Source organism: Mya arenaria, chromosome 5, assembly GCF_026914265.1.
Source record: "Mya arenaria isolate MELC-2E11 chromosome 5, ASM2691426v1".
Lineage (NCBI taxonomy): Eukaryota > Metazoa > Mollusca > Bivalvia > Myida > Myidae > Mya > Mya arenaria.
Window position 1 is genome coordinate 37,980,561 of NC_069126.1, and position 12,284 is coordinate 37,992,844.

General features: G+C 37.9%; 1 protein-coding gene across 1 annotated transcript; it reads left to right on the forward strand.

Annotated features, from left to right (window-relative positions):
• The first annotated feature begins 858 nt into the window (after window positions 1–858).
• Window positions 859–1,398, forward strand: LOC128235665 (circumsporozoite protein-like). The gene has a single exon (XM_052950470.1). The coding sequence runs from the start codon at window positions 859–861 to the stop codon at window positions 1,396–1,398; it is 540 nt and encodes a 179-aa protein (XP_052806430.1).
• Window positions 1,399–12,284: the final 10,886 nt, after the last annotated feature.

A 12,284-nucleotide genomic window follows, 5' to 3' on the forward strand; every position in this document is an offset into this window, starting at 1 on the left:
GCGTGTTCTGCAATGTAAGAAATGAAGACGGAATGGCCGTGTTTTGCAATGTAAGAAATGAAGACGGAAAGGGCGTGTTCTGCAATGCAAGGAATGAAGACGGAATGGGCGTGTTCTGCAAGGCAAGAAATGAAGACGGAATGGGAGTGCGCTGCATTGCAAGAAACGAAGACGGAATGGCCGTGTCCTGCAATGCAAGAAATGACGACCGAATGGGCGTGTTCTTCAATGCAAGAAATGACGACGGAATGGCCGTGTCCTGCAATGCAATAAATTAAGACGGAATGGGCGTGTTCAGCAATGTAAGAAATTAAGACGGAATGGCCGTGTTCTGCAATGCAATAAATTAAGACGGAATGGGCGTGTTCTGCAAGTAAGAAATGAAGACGGAATGAGCGTGTTCTGCAATGTAAGAAATGAAGACGGAATGGGCGTGTTCTGCAATGTAAGAAATGAAGACGGAATGAGCGTGTTCTGCAATGTAAGAAATGAAGACGGAATGGGCGTGTCCTGCAAAGCAAGAAATGAAGACGGAATGGGCGTGTTCTGCAATGCAAGAAATGAAGACGGAATGGCCGTGTTCTGCAATGCAAGAAATGAAGACGGAATGGGCGTGTTCTGCAATGCAAGAAATGAAGACGGAATGGGCGTGTTCTGCAATGCAATAAATGAAGACGGAATGGGCGTGCTCTGCATTGCAAGAAATGAAGACGGAATGGCCGTATTCTGCAATGCAATAAATTAAGACGGAATGGGCGTGTTCTGCAATGTAAGAAATTAAGACGGAATGGCCGTGTTCTGCAATGCAATAAATTAAGACGGAATGGGCGTGTTCTGCAAGTAAGAAATGAAGACGGAATGAGCGTGTTCTGCAATGTAAGAAATGAAGACGGAATGGGCGTGTTCTGCAATGTAAGAAATGAAGACGGAATGAGCGTGTTCTGCAATGTAAGAAATGAAGACGGAATGGGCGTGTCCTGCAAAGCAAGAAATGAAGACGGAATGGGCGTGTTCTGCAATGCAAGAAATGAAGACGGAATGGCCGTGTTCTGCAATGCAAGAAATGAAGACGGAATGGGCGTGTTCTGCAATGCAAGAAATGAAGACGGAATGGGCGTGTTCTGCAATGCAATAAATGAAGACGGAATGGGCGTGTCCTGCAAAGCAAGAAATGAAGACGGAATGGCCGTGTTCTGCAATGCAAGAAATGAAGACGGAATGGCCGTGTTCTGCAATGCAAGAAATGAAGACGGAATGGCCGTGTTCTGCAATGCAAGAAATGAAGACGGAATGGCCGTGTTCTGCAAGGCAAGAAATGAAGACGGAATGGCCGTGTTCTGCAATGCAAGAAATGAAGACGGAATGGCCGTGTTCTGCAATGCAAGAAATGAAGATTAAATGGCCGTGCTCTGCAATGCAAGAAATTAAGACGGAATGGCCGTGTCCTGCAATGCAACAAATGAAGACGGAATGGCCGTGTCCTGCAATGCAATAAATGGAGACGGAATGGCCGTGTTCTGCAATGCAAGAAATGAAGACTTGATGGCCGTGTACTGCAATGCAAGATATTAAGACTCGAAGGTAGCATCATGTAGGAAACTTCGAATTGAATGAGATGCATGATCGTCTTTTATAGTTAGATACGGTACTGAATATTGAAAACTGCTTTAACTGATTGCGGACCTTACACTCCTTCACGCCAAAAAGATGTTTGTATATAATTCGATTTAAAAATATGTCAGAACCATGAACATTTTATTAACATTGAAAAATGCCTTATAATGAAAAGAAACAGGGTGTCAATGATTACGTGTATTCAGTATACTAGTTATTTCAGTATTTTAGGGAAGCGCTAGAAACCATAACTGAAACCGTTTAAAAATGTAATTTTAACTATGACCTTGAAATAGGCAAATACAAAGCATGGTCATTTATTTTAGATAAGCCAGAGCCTGGTATTATGATAAACAACAACGGAAGTTAGAACGACTTCTTCATGATCGGGAATTTTCCAACTATTCAAAGTTAAGAATGTGACGTTCGTGGTGGAAATCCATTTGCAAGTTTGACGTAGAAGTGCTTTGACGGAAATCAAACACATTTCAATACGTTTGTCGGTGCCACTAGTCACGGGTGATGTACAAATGAATGTGGATATGTCAATCCGGGTATGTTTTCGCTATACTCAGTCTGTTACAGAGACATAACGCAAAACAGATGCATTAGTTTGTCTTTCGATCAGTGTGTTGGTCCCATACACACGTGCATGTTTGTCTAAGAACGCATCGAAAAAATATTGTCTTGTGATGGAAACGTACGCAGCCAACGTCAAAATGTAACGGATTGAGTAAATAAACCACCCAGTATTTACAAATATGCCTACGATTGTTTAGTTTTGTTTCTTATGTGCTGTAGGAATATTTTGTTCGTTTTCTTTGTGCAAGTCTTAAAGTAGAATCGCATGCATCGTGAAAAGTACCGTTATTAAGTAAGTATAATCTTATTAAATTGAGAATGTAATCTACATTTTCGGCCAATAAAGTAGCGTACCTTTCACACTTCACCCAATCATCAACATTTTTTGGGCTATTGTTTACATGCGTACCACAGTTTGAAATTTATCGATACATAGGGGTTATGAAATAAAGTTATTCTGACGTCATATATCACGTTGATGTCGATGTCGGTGTATAACTATCGATACATAGGGGTCATGACATGAAGTTATTCTGACGTCATATATCACGTTGATGTCGATGTCGGTGTATAACTATCGATACACAGGGGTTATGATATGAAGTTATTATTATGTGGTATATCACGTTGATGTCGATGTCGGTGTATACATATCGATACATAGGGGTTATGATATGAAGTTATTCTGACGTCATATATCACGTTGATGTCGATGTCGGTGTATAAATATCGATAGATAGAGGTTATGATATGAAGTTATTCTGACGTCATATATCACGTTGATGTCGATGTCGGTGTATAAATATCGATACACAGGGGTTATGATATGAAGTTATTATTATGTGGTATATCACGTTCATGTCGATGTCGGTGTATAAGTATCGTTTCATAGGGGTTATGATATGAAGTTATTATGACGTCATATATCACGTTCATGTCGATGTCGGTGTATAAAAATCGATACACAGGGGTTATGATATGAAGTTATTCTGACGTCATATATCACGTTCATGTCGATGTCGGTGTATAAAAATCGATACACAGGGGTTATGATATGAAGTTATTATTATGTGGTATATCACGTTCATGTCGATGTCGGTGTATAAGTATCGTTTCATAGGGGTTATGATATGAAGTTATTATGACGTCATATATCACGTTCATGTCGATGTCGGTGTATAAACAGGTACCACCGAGATCGAGTAATGGTCGAAAAAACATGCATGTTTATACATCAATTTAGACGTGATGTGATACAGGTGTCAAGAAACACTGAGGATATAAGGTAAATCTCAATGTTCTGAATCGCTTCGCAAATTACTGTTACACAAATCTATCGATATTCATGTAAGCCACGGGCTCTCTACAATACAGACGATTAACAAAATTGTTTCGCTATAAAAATATATAGTTTATATTGTGTATTTGCCTTATTGTCAAACGTCCTAATCAAATCCCAAATGTCATTTTTGCCAAATATTGATTGCTTACAAACATGGTATTTTCAAACAAATGAATTGCATTCTGCTTTTTAAGTTACCATCGTTAATATAACTTTGCGGAAAAAAACACTTTAGATCTAGTTCTCAAAACGTATCGGAATGCGTACGAAGGAGAGGTATTGTTAGCCTAGACATCCTCGAGAATCATGCTCGTATATGTATATTTTCACACAAAAAAGCAGTAGAACTCACTTTCCAGTGTTCTCTGCACTGGACCAAGTATTATAACTGCTCGTACAAATACGAATGAATTTCATATAATAACATTTTACCCATACAAATACGATGTGCCTAACATTGGGCTTGCACCCCTGATGTCCGGATCTTCTCAGCTATAACCCTAATCGCAATCTACAATCTTCAAACTATAGTTTGCAATTTAGTTAATCGGGTTAAAAAGAAAAGTTATGTTACATTGTACAAGTATTACTAAAATATTACTAAACCAATGCCGTTCCCGAACTTCGGCTTACTCTGATTCTCAGTGAAGTTGGGGGCACAAGCGGATCCAGGAGGGGGGCACCTTGAAAAGATTTCCCAAGTTTACGTTTTATTTCAATACAGGAGAAAAATAATAATAAATTAGGCTCAAAATCCACCATTTCGGACTATAAATTTTAAAAATTAATTTGGGGAATTCCTACACCACCCCTACAAACATTTTAAACCAAATAAATTTCGTTTCTAAGGGATGAGTGAAGGTCAAAAGGTTACAACCCCCTCTAACGTCAAATCTTGATCCGCACCCTTGGGGGAGCATACCTTTCATCACACATGTAGGTCACCACCCTGAAAAATACTCAATAAAAGGCTGGCAATCTTGTAAGCTAATCCCATCATCCCACCATATGCTGGTCACCGCCCCCTCCCCCCCTGGAAAAACTCGTTGATTCACCTTTTTTAAAAGCTTGCAATGTTGACACCGAGCCGATACCGTCTCCGGAATCCAGCTTGGTCTAATACACACTAGAGAGAAGTATCGTGGAGTACAATTTGGCAGATGTGATAGGTGACACATCAACATCCCAAAATATGTATGTCGCCGCACTGGGAAAACTCGCTTTAATGAAAAATAGCCTAAAACCATCTACCAGGTATCGAAGTGGTATACACACCACTAACTACCCATTAATCAACAACATGGCTTCAAACGATACGAAACCGAAGTTCCGACTGTGCCCCGAACTCACAAAAGAGATGAATAGCGGATTACTACCATGAACTACAATGGAAACAAACAACGTCCACCCATATATGCCACCATCATGGGATATCTCGCTAACGTCGAAGATGATAATTTGTTAACTTTATGCACAAAATTGTAGGATGGTATGGTTCCGAATTTGTCTGGTACTCTCTAGGCGTAATACTCTCTACCAGATGTCATGGCGGAAACGCAAATCTACAATCCCAAAAAATTCACCAACTTCGGAAAGGTCTCAATTCGTACTAAAGACTCTTTCACGAATAACCACTTTCCAGGTACTTTTGAGTACATTAAACATCTCATCAGTCATCATGCGTGTGAAACACGCTAACTCGAATAAAAGACTCCTGAACTTTGTCCCGATATAACAAGTTAACCGAATCCTGTCCGTGTCTGGTGTTCAAAAGAGTGAAGCAGACAGAGTATCTCCGTCCCGACCATGTATATGTCACATTGCTGGTAATACTGGTTAGATTGAATACATGATTTGCAAGTTATAGCCTGAACCAGCTTATAATGATCACACACTTATGGTTGAAAATCAAAATAAGTTCTATGAAAAATTTCAACGTAATGCTGGTACAACTCTTATTACTAAGACACATTCTTGTCTGGAAAGCTAAAGTGTGCACCATAGCATACTTTGGTCTCCAAGTAAAAGACAAATTCAAATAGGGTATTTTTGATGCATAATGTTAACAGTATGCAGTGACTAATTTGACGCAGTCCAGTACCGAAATTTGCATTGCCTACTTTGAAAAACTACAACATTTCATCTCTTTATGTATAATGTTATTCCAGCAGAACTATATTCCGTATTTGGCTTATTTCCAGTGAACAAAATCGATATTGATTTGACTGAATGGTCCACACCTACATGTTTATTGATTTGACTGATTGGTCCACATCTACATGTTTATCTATAAATGTACACACATTTTAAGATACGACTGTCAAAATTATTAATTTTATTTTCAAAGTTTGTGATATTTAAGCAATTCAATGGCCATATCTCTGAAGCGGCTGGGGCGACAGATATGGATGGTTAGTGAAGGTAGCCGCAACATATAATCAACGTTTGGTGATGATCGGTCATAAGCTTTTCGAGTAACACACAGAGAGCACATACACATGTTTACCTTAAGCAATGCAAGGGCCATAACTCTGGTGTGTCTGTTTCGACAGAGCTGATTATCTAGCTTGGCTGAGATGTTATGTCCATACATATTTTTCCAGGTTTGGTGATGAACGAACAAAATCTCATTGAGACACAGCGCAAACACAAAATGTTCGTGTTTTTAAGCAATTTAAGGGCTCTAACTCTGTAATGACTAGAGCTCTTAATATAATATATACATATCATCCAAGTTTGGCGATAATCGACAAAAAGCGTATCGATTTACAGCGTGGACAGTGTGGGCATTTTAAGGGCCATAACTATGAAGTGAAAGGGGCGACATAGCTGTGTTTTAATTTAACCGAGTATATTTCCATACACATATTGTCTAACTGTGAGAATGATCGGTTAAACGGATATAGAGTAACAGCACAGACAACATGAAGTTTGTGCAATTTAAGCTATTCAAGGGCTAAGTCTGAAGACGACAAAGCTTTTGTTTTAATTTAGCCCAGGTATTCTGGGCATACATATATTGTTTAAGTCTGTTGATTATCGGCCTGGATATTTATGTGAAAAACTAAAGCCCATTGAGTAACAGCGCGGACTACGAACGGTTTTATAATTAAAGCAATTTAAGAGTCAGTAGTCTGATGTGACTGGGCGACATGGCCGGGATATTCTGCACATACACATATTGTCCAAGTTTGGTGATGATCGTACATAATTATCTTTAGTACATACCGAATCAAATTCATTACTGGTGGTCATACATAACTCTTTATTATATATTGCACGATTAAAAATATTATTTAAACTATCGGCGTTTTATGCTACACAACTTATGACAGCTTTCATTATAAATTGCACATTCTCGTCCGAAACGTTTGCTATATGAGTAGAGTGTGATTGCCAATTCAGGTAAACAGTTAATCTTTTAACAAAAACAGAACATACCAGTGCATACAGCTTTGTAAGCTTTATTCTAGGTGCATTATGGAGTGGTAATGTTTTGTACTGCCTACTTACAAGAAAACACAACTCATCAGAGCATATTGTCTTGTTACTAAATATAGACAAATACCAAGATTTCGAATTAGTCTCCCTTTGTATAATAATACATTATGCCCTGTAACGTATTGCACTTTTATAATAGGTGAGGTTTTACATATGGACTCTTTGGAGAAGAATGAAAGATTGTTGTTGATATTAATCATAAGTATACCTAAGCTCACTATGTTTTATATGGCATCAAAACAGTAATTATTTTATTAAAAACACAACAATAACAAAATAACTATCATGGTTGATATTAAGTTATCTTTGCTGAACTTTATTTTACTTTGATACGTTTAAAATGAGTCATATATAGAGAAGAAAACTCAGTGACAGTCATAAAGTCGACTTTACTGCCATACATACCATGTAATATACACAAATGACCACATATGGTTGGTTAAGGTATGATTGCAACATCAGTGTAACCTTTGATTTGAAACTTGTCACGTGAGACAATAATATAACTTGTACAGTAGCAAATTAATACAAGTCTTAAAGACCTAAGGGAAGAAAACAAGACACGCATACAGTGAAAAACGTTTATTATCGAGCCTTAACTTACATGCACTTTGCAAGTGGCTCAAATGAACGACGAAGTTCCAAAGAAGGAGTCGTGTTCATTCAAATTCAAACACGCACTAGTACTCGTAATTTACATATTGTTATAACAAGAAGGGAACCTGTATCAATTATCTGCAACTTTAAACCAGTTAATACAGTAGTGCGCATAACGTTACAATTAAACCTAAGGCCAAAAAAATACCTGTGTTTCCGGTAACATGGGAAAAAATAGGGTCGGTAGGTCGGGATTTTTTTTTTGTTACATTTTCGATTTCATGCAATATTCTGTTGCATTGGATTAATTATGTTATATCTAAGCGTTTCATAATTCACAGAAGTCAGAAATCTGTCTAAAATCATTTTCATACCTTCGACTACCGTAATTTCCCGCCTATTTTGCCTATGAAATCTGGTGTGTTTTTTTTTTGTATACAATACTCGTTTATAAGACGCGATCGGTTTTTAGAACAAATCCAGTACTTCAATTTCTACCAATCTGTAATAATGTTCTAGCCAAACAGTCAATTATCAACTAAACTTGTTAATTTGCTTGAAGAAAGTCGCCGATTTTCACGTCAACTGTGAGCTCTCTAATGTGGAGATAGTAATAATAGAACAAGTAAACGCGGATAAGGAGTTATTTAAGGCAAAAAAATATCCGTGTTTCCGGTTACATGTCGAAAAAAAAATAGCGTCGGTCGGTCGGTATTTTTTTTTTACTGTTTCCATATCCTGCAATTTTCTGTTGCATCAGATCAATTATGTAATATTTAAGCGTTTTCTAATTTACAAAACGTCTGATAAAACAGCATTGTTTAATGTCTGAAATCGTTTTCTTACCTTCGACTACCGTATTTTCCCGCCAATTGTGCCAATATAATCTGGTGTTTTTTGTATACAATACTCGTTTATAAGTCGCGATCAGTTTCAGTTCGGAAAACTCCAGCACTTTAATTTCTACAAATCTGTGATAATGTTCTAGCCAAACAGTCAATTATCAACTAAATTTGTTAATTTGCTTGAGGAAAATCGCCGATTTTCTTGTCAACTGTGAGCTCTTTAAACTAGGCCTTCAAATGGAGGTAGGTTAATAATAATAATTAATAATCTGCAGCCGACACATTCCAATAAATGTCCTGTAAACTTTCACAGGTTTTTGTTTGGATTTCAGTCGATGGGACTTAAAAAGGGGCGAAATAAATAACCATTGGTAATTGTGGATAGATTAATGTAACGATTTATGAAATGTGTATTGGAACCTGGCAGTTAGCCTGCATGAATTCGCAAAGCCTAATCGTAAGAAGCCTGCATGATATACGCAAAGCCTAATCGTAAAACGGTAAGTTTTATTTTGGACATGGAAATGGATAAATAACACCGCGAACTATAATTCAAAATATGTTTCCTGTGATCAACCACGTGTTTGGACAGGGTTCAGCGAACTCGGCCATTTGTTTTTTCTGTTGACAAAGAGTCTCGGTAATACATATCAAGAATGAAAGTTTATTCTCCGAGAACAGGGACAGAGAAACAACGAAAATAACGACGATATTTTTTTTACTTGTATGCCTAAAAATGATTAGGGTCGGCGAGGAAAAAATAGGGTCGGCCGGGTAACCGGAAACACAGGTATTCTTTTTTGGCCTTACAAGGTATGAGCTCTTAAGACAAGGTGGTTTATAGATAAGCGCGATTTCAAGCGAATGTATAAGTGATTACACATGCTACTTTCATATCTGTCAGGAGAAGTGCAATGACCGGACTTTCGGATGGGTGTGCATATTTCCTGGGTTCTCCATGTGCCCGTGCTGAGACACGTGGCTGAACCGGAAAACGGTGTGTACCTGGGGGCGCATGTGAGGACCACCAGGGAACCGTACGATGTCGACGTTAACACGTAAACTCCATGTGCTGGGGACGTGGGGCAGCCGCATTCTTGATTGAAATGTAAAAACGTGTGATTTCGCGACTATGAAACTGACGTCATACGTCTTTTTTGATTAACCGAATATTTTTGACTAATAAAAATGCATATCTTGAATATGTATTAAACGTTGAAGGAATAGGACAGCTTACCAACTGGCTAACAAGTAAAAGAGCCGCTCCACGTGACCGTCTCGGTACACGTGAATATTGATGACGTCACCATGTAACCTTCCGCATAACTTAACGCAGCCACGCTTGCAAACGTTGTTGGCGTCAACGTCATGATGCCATTTAAGAATTGAATTGTCATTAATTAACGGAGGTAAAACCTCGCCAAAAACATGTACAATTTTGTTGCCGGTATGCACGCGCTTTATAAGAAAAATATATGACAAGTTTTGTGTTCCCCATTTTTATGATTCAGTGGTGCCCGATGTTTTCATACCTATCACTCCGTCAAAAGGGAAGTAGTCCCTTGCATACCCGTACAAGCCGTAAGAGGGTTTGTGCAGACAACTGCTTCGCTTTTGTCTTTAAGCCCGTATGAACTGGCAACGCCTCTAAATGACCAGAACTGTCACTAGGGCGTTTAAACCCAACATACCCAAAATGAAAGTGTTGCGCGACAAGAGTGATTGATTGTTTTTTTACAATTCTGTTACTAGATAATGACAATCGAATCGACGAATTTTTGAGTGGCCCCAAACTGTATGATTACAACCGATAAGTTCCTGTCATTACTTAAGAAAAGGTGATGAAAATTGTTTTTTTAATACAATTAGCTAGGTGATAAACCTATGTTCTAGCATGTATGGACATTGCTTCAAGTTTACTGTAAGTGTTAAGTAAATTAAGTGAAGCCCGATTTGGGATGAGGACGTGTTTATCTATATATACATCGTGAAGAAAGGCAGCGTTACAGTTATCAACCGTGAATATGTCAATCCACATTTATGTAAACATTAAGGGTTATCAATTGTTTTATCTATGTCACGTAGGAACAATCGTATCAACTCAGCCATCTCTGGTAAACTTCGAGATTGTGTTAGATAATTCACGCCTACCGTGGTCGTTGGTCCAAGGTACAATAACAGTTGGACCTTGGACAATGACAATGGTTGGCGTGATTCTCTATACAACCACACGCACTTCAATTCTATACAGCCTGACGGAAATGTCGTTAAATGGTATAACTTTACTTTCAACACGTTCAGTTTTAGTATTCTAGCTATATCTAACAATAAACATGATTTTTGTGAATAAAATAAATACGTTGCACATATAAATTTTGTATTTGGATTCAAAACATATATGTTTCCATCTTATCAGAAGGCCAAAAAGCGGCCAATAGGGCATGTATTGGAATCTAAACAGTTACAAAAGTGAACATACATCGGCCTCTTCTTTTACAGTTAAATTACCATTTATACAGTTTATTTGACACTTTACTGACGTGTCATAGGACGAGTATTGGACTCTAAAGTTTATTTAACACTTTACAGACGTGCTATAGGACGACTATTGGACTCTATACAGCTATAAGTTTGATTCCTTACAGATGTCCCCCGATAGGTTACAGTTATAATTTGAAACTTTATAGACGTCTCAAGGTAGAGCAGACATTGGACAAAATTAGACATATACTTGTCTCTTAGCGGTTACAAGTTGGGACATATACTGAACTCTCATACAGTTGCAAATTGGATTGACATTGGACTTCATAGTTATAAATCTTTTGGACTCGATACAGTTACAAACTGTACAATCATTGGAACTATATAATACTATGTTTTAAAAGGCAATCACACTCATGTGTTAACACATTATTTAATCTGAGAGGAATGTATAAATAAATAGACCGCTTAGAATCGTTTCATCGAAATTAATGTTTGATGCTAGATTTTTAGCCTACTTTGAGTGTGCAAATGTACAGATTCTCCGCTTAATCATCGAAATTTGAGAGTCTACGGGAGGACAGCCATGTTCATCATCTTCAACTATTCACTTTCAGTGTAATACACTTTTATACAAAATAACATCCCCATATAATGTATATACATTGTTTTACAGAATGCAAGACGGTTGTCTTGTCCACCAGTGTTTGATCATCCTTCTAAACAATACCTTAATGTGAGTCGTGTTTTGAAACAAACCGTACACAAACAGGCTTATAAGATTATTGTACCTTCAATGTCAATGTCAACTAGTGATACCACCTGTCCACGAAGTACATTGTTATAAGTCAGCAGCTCTTATTCTATACAAAGTCATGTAAGTACAAAACAAATTGTTTTAATTAAATTTTATAAACAGATGTATCCATAATATGACATGTTCATGAGCATGGCCGTGATAAACTGTCCATATACATGTTGTCAAAGTCTTCACCGTCTGCCGTAGATGTATCCATTATATGTCTAGTTCACTAGCATTGCTGTGATAAACTGCCTGTATACATGATGTCAAAGTCTGCACCGTCTGCCGTAGATGTATCCATAATATGTCTAGTTCACTAGCATTGCTGTGATAAACTGCCTGTATACATGTTGTCAAAGTCTTCACCGTCTGCCGTAGATGTATCCATTATATGTCTAGTTCACTAGCATTGCTGTGATAAACTGCCTGTATACATGATGTCAAAGTCTGCACCGTCTGCCGCAGATGTCTCCATAATATGCCTAATCTTAAGCTGGTGTATGAAAGGAGAGTGAAGGTA

What these genes read in the sequence shown, in the direction of transcription:
- LOC128235665 (XM_052950470.1), top strand. Translation starts at nt 859, where the DNA reads ATGAGCGTGTTCTGCAATGTAAGAAATGAAGACGGAATGGGCGTGTTC.